Genomic DNA, 17225 nt, shown 5'->3' with positions numbered 1-17225 from the left:
CACACACACACACACACACACACACACACACACACACACAGCCTCACACCAGTCTATACACTGGAGGAGAGAACATTTCCTTGGCGTCCCCTCCCTCTCCATTCAGACACGCCGAGGAGCCGCGCGGTGGGAGCCCCCGGATCGTCTGGAAATGCGAATCCTAAAGCGCTTTCTCGCCTGTATTCAGCTCCTCTGTGTTTGCCGCCTGGGTGAGTGTTAAGACCTCGGCGGGGTTTCCCCTGTGGGATCGTTTGGGACACGGGTGGGGGGATTTCAGAGCTTTCGGTACTTGCTGCCGCGTCGCCAGGAGGCAAGGAGGCAAGAGGGACGGCGGACTGGGGAGCCCACCGTGTTGCGGCGGCACGACGGGGTGTCGGCAGCATGGGAGAACGCGCCCCCTCCCCACCTCGCACCTCCGCCACAGTTCACCTGCCCGCGGGCATGCTGCTCCCGCGGCCAGGAGAGGGGGGCTTGCCCGTCACGCTTCTTGTCCTCGCAGCTCTTCTCCTCTTTGCAAAGTGTGGAAAAGAGCCTTTTAGGTATACATAAAAAGATAAATACACCCTTGGTGCGGGGCTACGTATTGTATCGCATTCTTGCTGTTTAGTTCATGCTACGGATATTTATGGGCTTGAATGAGGAATACACGTGTCTGATAAGAATTAAAGACACACACACACACGCACACACACGCCCGAAAGGTAGTAACAGGAACAGGCACCAACCTGACTTTTCAGTGTTTTCAGTACTTTTAATTTAGTCACATTCAAGTCTGGGCAGTTACTTTAAAAAAAAGTTTCAATCAGAATTTGTCAACATTCTGCCACTGCTGCCAAAGTCAGAGGAGAGCTGCAGGTTGATGTAGGTATTCAGGGATTCATCTTTTACCCACCACCTTCCAGGTTACACATTTAATACTGAAACTGTCTTCTGAAAGAGCCAGTTAGAATCTTTACCTGGGATGCAGATTCAACTGTTCAGGGCATTTTCTGGAAGGATTGTAAGACTGGATTTTTGTATTCTATTAAAGAAATGTCTTTTTATCCTTCATGAAGATGTTCTATTACGATGGCATATAATAGGTTTGGAGCCATTAACCCAAAAGTTAGAAAATACCTCCGTTTGTGAGCACACATATTTTACTCTTTACAGTTAGAGGATCCTAATAGATTGTTCATAATAAAGTAGATATTGACCTATATTTTTATCCAGTAGATGGTGCTGCTCTTGGCACAGTAACCTTTACAAAAAGAAATCATTTCTGTGTTGTAACTAATGGGCATTGCATTGCTATATGGTGATAATTGCCAATAACCTGCCAGATATATGCACATCATTTAAATTCTAAAAGCTTTATGAAAGTGCTCAGAGATGGTGTGATGCACGCGGTTGACATTTACGACTTGCGAGGAATCTGGTCCTGGTTTTCTCTAAAACCATACAATTGATTCTGGAGAGGGGAAGACATTTTTTAAAAGTACTGTGGTCATCAAATACATACCTGTTGAATTTATGTTTCTGTTATAGATCTGTTTTAATAACAAAGCCAGGTCCTCTTGGTATTTAGATTATTATTTAAAGAAAACCTCACTGTAGTATAAACATAAACCAGAGAATACTGATTTGCATGCCACCTAAACCACATTCCCTGAGTATATTGTGAAGTTTTTAAATTAATATATAATTTGCATGGCATACAATTCATCTTTTTAAATTGTTCAGTTCAGTGGGTTTTAGTATATTCACAAAGGTGTGCAACCATCACCACTATCTAATTATAGGACATTTTAATCACCCCCAAAAGAAACTCCATGAACAGTCATTCCTCATTCTCTCTGACCCTAGCACTGGCAATCACTAATCTACTTTCTTTTTCTACAGATGTGTCTATTCTGAGCATTTATATAAATAGAATTGTATGATACGTAGCCTCTGGTGTCTGGCTTCATTCACGTAGCATAATGTTTTCAAGATTCATCCATGTTGTAGCATGTATCAGTACTTCATTCCTTTTGGGTGGAATGCTATTCCATTTCAATACACCATGTTTTGCAAAGGCTTTTCTCAATAAAGCATTGTTAGTAGCCTGTTGCTTGGGGTTTATAGATTTCAGTTTATTGGACTTTTTTTAATGTTTTGATGATGTAAAATTTAACTGGAAAGGATTAAATGAATTGTTTAAGAGTATTGCAAGTTTATGTGATGATATTGAATGTGAGCTTGTATTAGAACTCAGAATGTGGGTTTTTTGAGACTGGCAGGTGAATACTTTTGTATCCCTTCCCATTTGAACACAGTTGGCCTTTTACTTTGTTGCCTGCAGACTGACCTAGGGGCCTTGGCTACCTCAGATGGAATGAATACCTGATCTCAGATAGGACATTTTGAAAAACTGAGGCATATTATCTACCAATGAAAAATTCAGTCTCCGCTTCAATTATTTTACTCTCAACATCTACTATTGTATTTGTGAATGTGTTTACTACTCATTCTCAGTGTCTTTGGAGCCAATGAGTTGAGCTGGCACATATAATAGATGCTCAGGAAAGGTCCGCCCACTGAGACTTACTGTGCAGGATGACAGCTCTGATACAATTTGCATGTTAGGCTGCCATCCTTACCATTATCCAGAAACAAGATGTAGAATTCACTGTTCATTGTTAGCAATGTCATAATGACCTTATCACTTTTTGTGTCCAAAATGTCCTGATGATTTTGGGCTGGACATAGGGACCAATTGCTTCTTTCAAGTAAATCTCCAAACACAAAAATCCTCATTCGATTATTTGGAGTGAAACAAATTCTTCCTTTTCACATTACTGCTAGGGATCACTAGAAACTAAAGAGGAACATTATGGGTTTTTGGGGGGAGGGGGTTAAATCTATCTGTGAGTTCATCCATTTGGATCATCATATCTAGATTAGCCTGAAGCCTCAAATGTTTTTGCCAGAATTAGCTAGATCACAGTTCTTAAACTTTAGGGTACGTCAGAGGCACCAGGAGGGCTTGTTAAAGCACAGATTGTGGGGGCCGCCCTGAAGAGTTTTGATTCAGTAGTTCTGGGGTGGGGCTGAGAATCTCAGTGTCTAACAAATTCCCAGGATATGCAGATGCTGCTGGTCTAGGCCCACATTTTGACAACTGCTGAGCTAGTTTGACATTTAAATGTCAATAAAGTTTCTGGCTTATTAACAAGATTTTACCATGGACTTGATTTCTGATACCTGACTTAATATTAATTTTAAAAATCACACGAGGAACACAACATTTAGTGTTATTCAGCTGAAGGAGATTCTTAATTAGAGAGGCAGAAAATAAAGATGACTCCAAGAGGATTCCCTAAGTGAATTTGAACCTTCTCTAAAATAATTGAGAGGTTTTCTACTAGGTGGAGAACTAATGTAATGACTGTATAACTCTAGTTATTATTTAATTGTGACCCACTGAACAGGTAATGGGAAAATCTGCAGTGGCTTCCTGTAAGGAGGCTTAAGTATGAGTCATAGAGGAGAGGTAGGTGTTTTAAGAGCTTTTAAGAAGAAATAGTTTCTTTCAACTAATGAGAATTCAGGATCCTTTTTTTTTCTTTTTCTGAATTTTATTTTATTTACTTTTTTATAAGCAGTTCTTATTAGTTATCCATTTTATACATATTAGTGTGTATATGTCAATTTCAGGATCTCTGAATTGAGTTACAGTCATGCAAGGTACACTGAACTAATGTTTAAATATTACTGTTAAATTTGTAATGAATCAAATTCTGAACTTTTAAGTCATGTATTATTGCTTTAAAGGACACATTAACTACAAATTATACCCAATTCCTCTGCAAGAATTAATTGCTTAATTTATCTCGAGTATGGAATCAGTAGAATCCAGTATGTTGTGACTCAGCTTGGTCTGTTTACCTTCCGAAGACAAATTGTAACCAGGAATAGAAAATACTCATGCCTTTTTCCCCCAAATAGTAACTAGTCTCCATTCAGAAAATTAATTACTTTTGATTTGCAGAATAGGAATTTTCTTTATTTTATCTCTCTCTCCTTTTTATGTAGACTATAGCTGCTTCCACTCAGGGAAGTTTGCCAGGATAAATCATTTCATTGATTAATTCATTTATGCTGTCATGTCTGCATGAGACATTTGGGAACTTGTTGAAAATTTCTTGTGGGAATTTTGCTTCCGGCAAAACTTCAGGTTTTTCTGGAAGCATGCGCTGCATTTCCTCATTCCCCTGACTCCAAAGAGATTTGAGTTTTGTCTAACCTGGTAGCGTTGCTTGACCACTCATTTGCCAACTGTTTAGACTGTAGTATGGAAATGGAACCCCCTCATTCAGGACCAGAGGACCTCAGAGGAAGGCCTTGATTAAGAAGATGAGCTTGTGTTTTGTTTCCATTTACCATCTACTCAGTGCTTGCCAGGTGCAGACCCACTGCTGGGCATTTTATGTACATTTTCTCATTTCATTCTCCCCAAAAGTGTTTCAGATAGGTGTTTCATTTTACACATGTTTCAGCTGAGGGAACTGAGGCACAGAGAAGTTAGATGACTTACCTAAAATCGCACAGCCTGTTTTCAGTCTATGTGTTCCTTCTGACTCTCAAGCCTGAGCCTTTTCCTCCTTTCATTCCTGGGAGATGAATTTGCTGTTTGGAATATGCTAGCTCGTTTCACATGAGATGTGATGCTACATTTCACGTTCCCATTTGCTTTCTTGCCGATATCCATTCGTGATTTTTCCCATGTGCTCCCATATTACTTTTTCCCCCTTTTCTTTTTTAAAAAAATTAAGGCATAATTTATCTTTTCTAGTGTGCCATCTGGAAAGTTTTGACAAATACATATAGTCAGGTAACAACCACCATGATCCAGTTATAGAACATTCCCATCCGTACTGTTTTAACTACTCTTCCGTTACAGGTTTCCTAAGTGCCCAGCATCTGCTAGGCACTAATAATTAAGCAGTGCATCAACATACAGAGTCCTAATACTCATGGTGCCTACAATCCAGCTGATCTGAATCATTCCCCACATTGAAACCTCCTTTAAATCTCACTTTGAAGGTGTTTTCTTCTTTTAGAACTAGTTGAAAATAAGTCTTTCCCAAATATCTCTTAATGTGTTAAATATCTTAACTTTTAAATATTTTTAAATGTTTCCCACTTCATCAAGAAGGCCATTGGTAAAAGTCAGAACCAATTTAAACATGACATATGTACGTTACGATGTGCTTTAACTTTTAGTGTCTTGTTGGGAGTAATTCCTGGCAGCAACCACAGGTTACAGAAGGAAACCAGTTTTTATCTGTGTTTTTAATAACATATGTATAGGAATCAAGGGAAAAATTATTTGATCATATGGCACAGTCTTAAAACACTTATGTTTCAGAACTGTGCTGTGCAGTGCCACGGCCACTAGGCATATGTGGCTATTTAATTTCAAATTTATTTAATACATTGATTCAGTTCCTCATTCACACCAGCCATATTTCAAGCGCTCAGTCGGCACATGTGACTAGTGGCTGCTGCATGGGGCAGTGCACACATAGAACATTTATATCACTGGAGAAAGTCTATTAAGCAGTGCTGTTTTAGAATCAAAAGCTGATAAAGTATTGATTGATAGTACTGATGAGAACTCAACTCAACTAAAAAGACTCCTAGAGTCATTACAATTATTTGAAGTATCGATGTATGTTGGTTATTTTTGGCCTGTGTTGTGTCAGCCATACAAAAATCACAGAGATGTTCTGGTGGCCTGAGGTAGAGCAGCAATAGATGAAGAAAGTTAAATGGCCACTTCGTGGCCTTTAGAGACTGGGGTTGAGTGGATGAGATTAGCTCTGGTCCAGGAGTGAGAGCTCCCACAACTCATTTTCTATACCTGTTCTAGCATTCACTGTGTTGCTTTGCAATGTCTCTGTCTCTCTCCCCAATTAGACAAGCTCCTTGAGGGCAAAGACTGTATTTCATTCAACCTTGGACTTAGCATTCTTGGACTTAGCACCTATAGTAGGTGCTTAGTAAATCTTTAATACAGTACTGTGAAGATTCTTAGATAGCAGTAGGTTTTTGCTGTTGCGATCAGCCAGTTTATTCTGGCCTTTCCTTCTTTTGATTCTAATCTCAATTCGAGAGTTCGGTCACCATTGACCTCTAGCCATCCATCTTTAATGCCACTTCTGGCACCAGACCTTTGCTTTCTTTGATTCTCCCAGAAATGCACTTAAGCATCACCTAGATCCTATCTGTGCATGAAAAGTATAGTCCCCATGATAGCTACTGCATGTGTAGTGGCAGGAGCAGTTTTGAGTGAACATTTAATTCTAGATGAGTTGGCAGCCGTGAAGCTTGGATACGTCCCGGGGGCAGGGCATTAAGCCAGTGTGTATGTGTGTATATAAGTGCACGTGCACATGCAAGCATGCTTCCCTGTTAGGGAGAAGAGGGCGGTGGGCATGGGGGATGGTCAGTAATGATAAATGAAGTATCTCGATACCACGAAGACAGTATTTTTAGTCAATCAGAAGCCATCATGTTAGATTAAGTGCTCTGTAGTCAAGCTGGCCATAAAAGGTAGTGGCCCAAGTCAGTTCTGGAAAGCAGATAAATGACAGGAAGTGCAGTTACATTATGTGGATATTCATGCTTTTGGAATTTGTCTGAAGTTTTATCATTAATCTCAGAGATGAGGTACTGCATGTGGCTCAGCCCTGCACATAGCGGATGTTCGGCAAATATTTGAATTTAGTTAAATTCAGATGGAACAGGGCAGGGGATGAGTTAGAAATTTTCACAGGAGTTAAAAACAGAAACAAGATTTGCTCTTCGATTAGGATCTTTGCTTTATTTTCTTCTCACTCACCTTCCTTTCTTTTATTGGTTACTATTTCCTTTTCACCTCACTTCTTTTAATCACGAGTTTAAGATTTTAAAAAAATTCAAAATTGCTCAGCATTGTGATGAAGACTATGATAGGAAGAAGACTGACACTATTTGATACCATTATTTTAAAAGATTTTTGATGTGTTAATATAATTTGGGGAGCTTTGCAGTTAACATAATTTTAAAAGTATGTGTTAACATATCTTTCTGCCTAAAAATTCTAATGTGTTAAAATGGGCAGATTATCTCTTATTCTTTTTGGTTCTGATACTTATGCAGATATTAGAGTAAATGTGATTATTCAGAGTCCTGGTTAATGTGAACTTTCTGGTTTCATTCAATAAGCATGCATTAATTTATGTACCCATTGACAAAAGATAAATTCTTTACAAATTCCTTGGAAATATAGTCTTTATACATTTGGAAAGAATAATTTATTAATTAGCAAGGAAGAAGGATTTTCTGTTAAAATATTCATAACAATGTCCACAGGTACCTTTCTATTCTTGGAGCATCATTTTATCCTTCTTTTTCTCTGCCTTCCCCATCTACTCCATAATTTTTCTGTTCTTTCACTGTCACTGACTGACTGCTTATTTCTTGATGTCTAGAGCTCTAACATATTTACTTAAAGATGGGTCTTGATACTAGGCCTTTCCTCTGAACTGGTTAACTCAGTACCTTGAGTAGGAATAAAAGAAAATGTTGCTTTTTAAAATGACCTCTTTTTGCAGAGATCCTGGTCACCACCAGAGTCCTGCTTGTGTGCTTGGAATAACAGAATGCTGGCCAGATATAAGGAACTTTCTGGATTTTCTCAAAGTTTTCAGTCACCTGGTCATCAGATTAAAAATATTTCTGTAATGATGTTTTTGCCTTTGCATTTTGACACATTTTCTTGAATAGGGTAATAAGGGTGGCATCTCACCTGGCACACAGAATTGTGCAGAATCTTGGTCTTCCCACTGGTGTGTTTTGCACACGTGATATCCCTGTCATGTTTGTTTCAGTGTGAAATTAGGTTGATAACCATTGATCTCGGTCGGTGGTTCTCAATCCTGGCTGCACTTTAAAATTATCTAGTGTTGTGGATTGAATGTTTGTATCCCCCCAGCATTCCTATGTTGAAGTCCTAACCCCCAATGTGATGGTACTTAGAGGTGGGACCTTGGGGAGGTAATTAGTTTTAGATGAAATCATGAAAAGTAGAATCCCCTTGATGGGATTAATGTCCTTATAAGAAGAGAAAGAGAGACCAGAACTCTATTTCTTTCTTTTCTGTTGTGAAAACACAGAGGGAAGTCAGATGTCTGTAAGCCAGGAAGAGTGTTTTCTCCAGGAACCAAATCTGCTAGCCCCTGGATCTTGGACTTCTCAGTCTCTAAAACTGTGAGAATAAATGTTTAAGCCATCCAGTCTATGGTATTGTTTTTATAGCAGCCTGAGTTGACTATATACCAGGGGAAATTTTAAAACATACTGATGTCTGGGCCCTACCCTGGATCAAGTACATGTGTGGGTGTGGGCCCCAGACGTGAACATTTTCTTAAAACTCCCCAGGTGATTACAGAGTACAGCCACCATTTAAAACGACAGATCTAGGTCAACCTTGTGATACTACTAATGTTAGTTCATTTTTCTTAAGGTAGATATATTGGCAAGTTTCATGCCATTCTAAAACAAAGCTAGTACCACAGGACAAAGGCCCTGGAAAACTTCCCATCCCTCTCTCCTCTTCTTAAGGCAGTTTCAGTTTCAGGGTAACCCTAGAAGGAGGAGTATGGACTATAATGGTTGACCTCATAGTCTTTGAAAGCCAGAGGAACTTCAGGAGGCCAGACAGTCTTGGAGTTGGTCCAAAGATTCAAGTCTATCAGCAGATGGGAGGATTACTGAACCACTCTGAGATGGGAGACACAAGTGCATTTATCAGGACATGGGCACATAATATCTTTTGTTTTGTCAACGATACATATTCTTACTGTTCCCTTGTCTTGTTTATTTTCTTTCTCCATGCATAATTTGTTCTAGTCATAGTTATTATTTTCTGTTATGTAGTAGATACAAGATTTAGCTGTATTTTTTTATTTCAGCAATTTATTTTGTGTGTGTGTTTAAAAGTACATTTTCATTATTGACCAGGTGTTGGCCATTTGTTTTTACTGTATTTGAAAAGCACTAATAGCTCTGCTTAAAAGTTAACAAAGAACTTTTTTAGATGGCCCAAACAACTATTTTAATATTCTTAATCATTAAATAGTGAGAACACAAGCACACAATTCACTGACTCTTTATTGAGCACCTTGTTTGTGATAAATATTCTCCTAGAGAGAATATTCCTCTAGTGGTCTGCTAAGCCTTTGCAAGAGAGAAAGATCCATACATAAGTAGCTCTCATACATGGCAGAGTTTGCAGAATATGAAAGCGTGAGTTGTGAGTAGGCTAAGTTCACCTCTGGGAACATTTCTAAGAGGAGATGGGTTGGATGGAGCCCCTGGATGGAGGAGGGTAGGTCTTCAAGGGCCACTGTTGAGGGGAAGGGTATTAGTGGCAAAAAAGATGGCATACACAGAAGCAAGGAATAAGATCGAGAATGTGGTGTTTAGAGGGAGGAAAAAAATTAGGAGGGGTTTGTATTAGTGGAAAAGTTTCAAATAGTAGGTAGGATTTCCAATGGCTAATTGAAGGGTTTGGAGTTTGGAATTTATCCAGTATATTGTGCAGAGCTAGTGGAGGGTTTCGAGCAGTGGAATGACTCGAGTAGATCTCTTTACTTTAGGAAGGTAACTCCAGTATATCAGAGTGTAGGATGGATTGGAGCAGAGTGAGACTGGGAATCAGGAAGCTCAGTTAAAAGGCTATTACACTGTGTCAAAGTGGAAATTTGATAGATCATTTGGAGGTATAATAATACCATCCTCTTTAAATAGTACTTTAATGTTTAAAAGTATTTTCGAATACATTGCCTCATATGATATAAGTGTAATTAGTATAATTGCTAGGACTTGGTGCCATTCTCTGGAGAGTGAGTCATTGGCGGTCCTCAAGGGAACGTCCTCCCTGGGAAGATGAAGATGTAGCAAGGACTGTATAGAGTCAGAGAAATATCCAGGAAGGAAAAGTGGAGGCAGCAAATACATACAGAATTTGATAATTAGAAGGGAAGAAAAGAAGGAAGGTAGCATGAAGACTGCTTATGTATTGAATGGTAGGACTCCAAATTTGTTACCTCAAGACATAGGAATTGACGGTGAACATTTCCTCTGAACTGATTAACTCAGTGCCTTGAGAAGTAACAAGAAGAAAGGGTGCTGCTTAAAATGATCTGTCTTTTTTGATTTTAGTAGAGATCGTAGTCACAACTCTTTAAAAAAGCTTTTTTGTTTTCTTAAGAATAGGAAGGATTTGAGTATATTCACAGTGTCGGGTTAATTTTATCAAGTCTTATCAAAACTCTTTACTTCATTCACCTTGAAAACCCTTGTATTTGTCTTTTTAAAAATGAGCACAGGTATATTGGACATTTCAGTCAGCTGTCTGCCAATAAGTAAGCTTTCTTAATATCCATGATTTCAGATTGCTTGAAGGCCATCATATTCCTACCACATAAGCTAATATCTTTGTATATTGCTTGCAGCTTGTGTTTTACATAAAAACAGTGCAATGGAAGATGATCCATAGAATAGGCTTCCCAGAATTTGTTTTAAAATTGACTTTAGCAAGTTTTATCTTTTAATTCATGAAAAATACAATAGGATTTTATCTACTGTTTGTCTCTTAAGATATATTAAGGATGCACAAAGTTGTAAATTAATGAATCATTAAGTTTCCGAAAGGGATAAAGTGGCAGCTGTCAAGGATAGAAATGTAAGCATATTTTCTTGTGTAATGAAGAAACATAGCTATATTATGCTATATGAGTTGGATGCAAGACTTTTGTATTTAAGAAGTATGACTGAATGAATTCTTCATGAGTAATACTTGGTTATGGTCAAGTTTCCTTGGATGGTTTTCAGAGTGGGGAAATAACATGTAATATGCATATATAGAAAATATATTTATATAAGTACTTTATATATAAATATATGTGATATGCACATATTATATATTGTGTAGATATGCATATATGTACACAATAAATAAATAAGTATACATATATATATCCATATATTCCTGCTTCTCAAAACTGATATTGCCTTATTTTGAGCATTAAAAGATTACATCCTATGGGAAAATCATTAAGTTTAATGACGGGAATTGTCCTGGATATTTTCAGCCTGACTTTTCCTGCCTCCAGCATAAAGAAAGGAGAGGAAGAAGGTCTGCCTTTTCCTGTGACCTGAATACAGTGCTGTTCTTCACCAAAGGGCTTGAGTCCGGTTGAGATCAATGGAACTCGTTTTACCAGGTCCTCATTGAACAGCCACTGTGTGCTTATCACTGTGCTTGACTTTAATAGTTTTTCTCTTTGAGGAGTTCATCTGGTTACAGATGTAAAATGAACCCTGGTGGGAGCATACCAGAATAGAGAATAATGAAACACATGTTAGATTGTATAAATCAGATTTTAAGTCTGTGGAAAGTCATAGAAAAAGAGACAAAATAAAGATGTGAATTCATTTAAAAAAATATCTCTGTGAGCATATGAGCAGCAGTTCTTCTTTTTGAATGTGGAGTGTTTACTGTTTCATTCAGTAATTTAAGCATCGTTTGTGTCCTCTTCCATATTCTACCCTACCACATTCAAAATGATAGTGTAAGTAGCAAAATATATGGACAAAATGTGCAGGTTAAAACACTCTTCTTGTATGTTCTGTTTAACACGTACTTACTGCTGAGAAAATGTCACATAATTTCCATAGTTAAGTCTGTCCCAATTTGAGGCTAAATTTTTGGTGGTGGCAGCTGCTATTTTGTGACAAAGGTAAACTCTTGGTGCTAAAATTTCGAAGAATGAGTTGATATGCATATGATTCTTGCTAAAAGTCTGTCAGAATGGGGCAAGAATTTTGGACATAGATAGCAATGCTGTCTGCAAAATGGGTTCCTGGAAAGAAGCACAAAGAATGAAATCATTTTTAATTAGCCAGTATGGCTAGTACATATTGCCCTTAAATCCTTTACAATACAGCACAATCTGGGCATCATCCATCTCACAAGAGAATATCCCATAATGCTTCTCTCTTGCCTGTGATTGCAACTTATTTTCTTCTAACTTTTCATTATATTTTAGCTATTTAGTATTCTTGGCAGAAGTCAAGAACACACAAGATGCTTCTTTGTTCCTCAATAATGTATTCAGAATTTTACACCAACCCCTCCACCCCCTCCCAAAACAATTAAACATCCGTATGGAAGTATTCCTGTTCTCTACTGGTGGGAGCTTTTCAAGGTGGCTGGTTTCTCCTCTCCCCCCTCTCCTCGCCCCCCCACATCTCCACATTTTAAAATTAGAATTTTACAGTGTCTATTTGAAAAAATAAAACAACTGTTAGTTTTTACAAACATGATGAGAGATTAAGTTATATTAGACACAATGGCATTCAGGCAAGTGAAGATAAGAAAACACTTAGCCAAATAATCTCTCTGCTAATGATAACGGCATATAAACCCTTTCACTGTGAGATGGGTTGGGTCTTCTCTGAATACTGGCAGAGAACGTGTACTTCCACGTAGTGAGTTTTCCCTTTTAAATACATGGGGAGTGCTGACTTTTTTCGATGTGAGGCTTTGACACTGTAGTACACAGTCTGCTGGAGATTTGTTTGGGTGATTGCATTACTGGAGAAAACGCACTGAAAGTAGGTCATCAAGAAAAGATTGATATAGACTTTTCTGTGTGGAAGTAATTATGCTTGTTTATTGCATTGTGCTACATTCTGCTACATATGCCAGACTATGCAAGTGCCAATGAGAAAATATGTTCACATAATCTCACTTAGGATTTGTAGCCTGGAGTTTAAGTTGCCACTAATTAAACTTCTCAGGATTCTTATACGGTATCCAATAATAAAGAGTGAAAAGTTCTTTGCATATTGCATATTTTCTTGCTCCATCACTTATAAATCCCAAACACATATTAGTTGGTCAAAACACATCTGGAACGTTCCACTATATTAAATTTCTCTCTCAGGCACGCACACACACACGCACACACACACACACAAACGAACCATGAAAATAGCAACAAATGCATCTCCTATTAATTTAGGAAATCCTCACCAACGTGCTCTCTTGCCAAAATGTATACAGTTCAATAAGCACACTATAGTCATTACTTACTTAACATAAATCATTGCTTTGTTGAAGGCCAATGTTAAAAAGGCCTTTTGCAAGTTTGTAGAATGGATACTGGCATGCTTGTAGGGACTTGCATCTTAGGAGAAAGATTTTCCTTTTAACAGACTATGTTTCTGTAATTCTCAGAAAGAAATTCTCCTGAATCTGACTTCAGTGATGAAACATGACACAGGAATGAGGGTCTCCATCACTGGAAACCATTGAGGAAATAATAGATCAAATTTTGAGTCACTCCTACTCATTTTTGGGAAGGACCCATAGGTTCATGTAACTCCTGACATCATATGATGTCCTTACCAGGGCATGCAAGGTGCTTCAAAACCTGAATTCAGCCTACCTGTCCAGCTTGTCCGGAACTTCCTCACCTGTTCTCCTTCATTTTGGCTCATGTTTTTCCTTTTTCTTTGGTGACTTGTACCCCCTTGCATTCCTAGTTATCTTTCATCTCCTCTGTGAAGCCTTCTCTGACACATTACTGTTCTCAGCCAGACAGGGGGACACATCACTCATACTGTATTTCAGTTGTTTCCATAGCTCCCTGCCTTGAAGGAGTCTGGTCTCAAGACTCTAAAGTCCCCTGGCCCGTATAGTAGGTGCTCAGTAAATACTTGTGGCATAAGTCATTGAGTGAAATTCCTTCCAAAGCAGTCACTCTAAAAACAGAAAATACAACAGAATCTGTCTAGTCAAATGGAAATATTGTCACCACCTCAACTCATTCAGTGCACTCCTCGGCAGGGCAAGAAACTTGGGATCACATTCCCAGCATTCAGAATTAGAATTCAATTCACCCTCAAATTCACTCAATCCCTCTTATTTAAAAAAAAGAAAACCAAAACTAAAAGTAGGTCAATCAAATCACATTCTCGTTTTAACAGGTCCAAGAGTCTATATAGATTTTGAACTGAACTGGCAAACGATCATGGACAACTTCCTAAGGGCTTTTTACTCTTGGCATTCAGACTTTTAAGAAAGAAAATTAAGTGATTGGAATAGAGTACAATAGTGAATGCAGAAGAAGGGAAGAAAGATGACTGTGGCCAGAAACAGGACAGAAAGAGAACTATAAGTTTCTTTATTCTAAGTAGCGGTGGGAGAATCTACTTGTTGGCCTGCACAGCGGATGCACCATTTCTATGGCTAAGTTTTCCCTGTATTTCCTGTCAAGCTAGGGTTTTCATGAAACAAAAAGATACCGGATCCCTCTCGCTAACACCTCCTCATCCCTCCAACACCCCAGGCAGTTCCAGCCAAAAGCATTTCTCTCAGTTCTTTTTATCTTTTTTTTTCTCATTTTTTTTTTTTTTTTTTTTTTTTTTTTTTTTAAACCAAGAACAAGATCTGAGATATGTGAGATCCTGTCTGATTCAAGCATGGAGAAAACACTGTATATTTTACAGCCACTGGTTACCTGTTGCTGTCAATAGCTGTATTGTCAACATTTTATCATGGCTCCAGTGCTTTAAAATTTTTGAGCAGCCTAAGTATTAGATTTGTAGAGTTAAAGCTATTTTTCTTGGAAAAGAAAAGCCAGTATTCTTGATACCTGAAAGTCTTTAAAAATGTGAGAATAGCAGAATTATGCCTGGCCCTGCTCGAGGGGCTATGAGGGACATTCTAAAACTACATTTTGTGACAAGAATCAGAGTATCTTTTCTTTGGGCTGCTGACCTTGTTTACGACATAGCTGGAGAGTCTGCAAGAAGACATGGAAACACAAAGAGATTATGAAAAAAAACAGATTGCTAAAAACAAAAGTCTGTCGAGACGGGGCAAATGTTTAGTGAAATACTGTAGACGTTAGTGTTCTGCTCAATAAAAATAGTTTAAATATGTATGAGGCTAACAGGCACATAGAAATTATTTGCAGGGTTCTTTAACTTTCCAATTGCAAACAGCAATGATAAGAAAATCTAATTCAGGAAAACTTATCCTGGTTAGAGTAGGACAAAGGACCCACTAAGATACATAATCACTTATACTGAAAAATAGTCGTTAGTTTCAACTTAGGGTGAATTGTACTAATATTGAATAATAGATGATTTAAGAGATTATTTCAAAATGTATGTTTTACTGTGTCCAGGATAAAATGTAATCATTAAAATTTAAGAAATACAAAATTAAGAGAAAACAATGTCTGAGGAAAATAATTACAATATTCAGATGTTTAATTAAAAGACACTGAAAAAAACAGAGGACTTGTTTAAATAAATAGTGATGCTTGATAGAATATTAACTAGGTTATTAGAAGTTTAAAAAGCTATTATTATATAATAGCTGGAAGCAGCAGTGTTTGATCTGATGAAGAACTGACAAATAGCTGTAAGCAATGATTAAGGCTCCTGTGAGACTTACTTTGGAAAAATCAGATTTTAAAACACAATTATATAAGGAGTGAATTAATTTGTTGAATTTTTAAAATTCTGAGCACAGAGAAGAATTGTGTGGATTTAACATTAATTTTTAAGGGATGCACTATTTCCATCCTGTTGTTTAAAGAGGCTTTAATTGTTTTCGTTATTTAAAATGAGACCTGAGTTAAATGCTCGGTATGAGAATCCTCGCACAAAATTCAGCCATTATGGTTATGGTTCTTTGGAGGCAATATTAGTCATAATGAGTAGTCTGCGTTTTTGGAAAAGCTGACTGTGACTTCAGAAGCTTTTGATAAGAAGTTATCTTCTGTGCAAAAGCAGAAAGGGCAATATGATATTAGAAAATGTAGGTAAGAGTTCTCTGAGTGATTTGGAAGAACTTCCATCCTGAAGCAAGGCTCTGTGCCAATGCTTACAGCTAAAGGTCACAGCAGAATTTTGTTTTTGGCATTCTATCCATTCATAATTAAATCATCGGCGTTTTCTTTCAAATTGTTAGCTTAACATATGATAATACAAATTAATCAGTAAATGCGGTTCAAATGATGGGTGTCTCTTAACATGCTGTTAGCTCTGCCATTAAAAAACGTCTCTTGGGGGGCCTCCCTGGTGGCGCAGTGGTTGAGAGTCCGCCTGCCGATGCAGGGGACATGGGTTCATGCCCCGGTCCGGGAAGATCCCACATGCTGCGGAGCGGCTGGGCCCGTGAGCCGTGGCCGCTGAGCCTGCGTATCCGGAGCCTATGGTCTGCAATGGGAGAGGCCACGACGGTGAGAGGCCCGCGTACCACAAAAAAACCCCAAAAAAACAAAAAACCAAAAACGTGTCTTGGCTTCTGCTCCACTTCTTCCTTCCAGGTAAACCTTTGTAAAGTGTTTCCATCTCCATTTGCTCTCCTCCCGTTTACTCCTGAGCCCACTCTAAACAGGATTCCGTTTCCACCACTCAAAACAAAACTTTCCTCATCAATTATACTAGCGCCCTCAACATTGCTACCTCTAATAGTCAGTGGTCTTGGCCCTCATTTTGTTGGCCTCCAAGCAGCTTTTGACAGTTACCACTTTGTCTTTCTGGCGAAGCTTTGTTCACTTGACTTCGGTAACACCACGCTTGGATATCTCATTGACCACCTACTTCACTGGTGATCTCAGTCACGTTTGATGGTTCGTCTGCATCTCCAACCTCCAAAAACTGGAGTCTTCAAGACTCATTCCTTGGGATGCTTCTTTTTTTCTGGCTACACTACTTGCCTCTCTCATCCCTATATTCTCTACCCGGGTGACTCCCAAATTTATAGGTCTGAACCAGAACTCTTACCTGAACTCCAGAGTCGTATATCCAACTGCCCACTTATATATTTAATACATCTCTCCAACTCGATGTGTCCTGCTCTTGCCACCACTTCAGTTCCTAACTTGCACTTTCTTCATCTCAGTAAATGACAACTTCACTCCTCCAGTTGCTCAGGCCAAAAATCTTGAAGTCATCTTTGATTCTTCCTTCTCTCTCACAACCTGCATTCGACTTCTCAGCAAACTTCTCCTGGATTATCTTTTCTTATCATCTCCAACCACTGCCACCATCCATTCAAGCCTTCATCATCTCTTACTTGGATTATTGCACCAGCTTCCCAACTCATTTGTGCAAATACAAGTCAGATC

The 17225-nt window shown here is 38.4% G+C and overlaps 1 protein-coding gene across 1 annotated transcript in view; it reads left to right on the top strand.

Annotated features, from left to right (window-relative positions):
* The first annotated feature begins 7 nt into the window (after window positions 1-7).
* PTPRZ1 (protein tyrosine phosphatase receptor type Z1) overlaps window positions 8-17225 on the top strand; it is a 163464-nt gene continuing 146246 nt past the window's right edge. Inside the window, exon 1 of the mRNA XM_024757757.1 lies at window positions 8-209. Coding sequence (XP_024613525.1) covers window positions 152-209 — 58 coding nt within the window. The 5' untranslated portion in view covers window positions 8-151. The remainder of the gene's footprint in view (window positions 210-17225) is intronic.

This window comes from Neophocaena asiaeorientalis, unplaced genomic scaffold (assembly GCF_003031525.2).
Source record: "Neophocaena asiaeorientalis asiaeorientalis breed wild unplaced genomic scaffold, Neophocaena_asiaeorientalis_V1.1 scaffold116, whole genome shotgun sequence".
NCBI classification, from domain to species: domain Eukaryota; kingdom Metazoa; phylum Chordata; class Mammalia; order Artiodactyla; family Phocoenidae; genus Neophocaena; species Neophocaena asiaeorientalis.
Note: the sequence above shows the minus strand (reverse complement) of the source record. Positions and strands in the feature narration are given on the sequence as shown.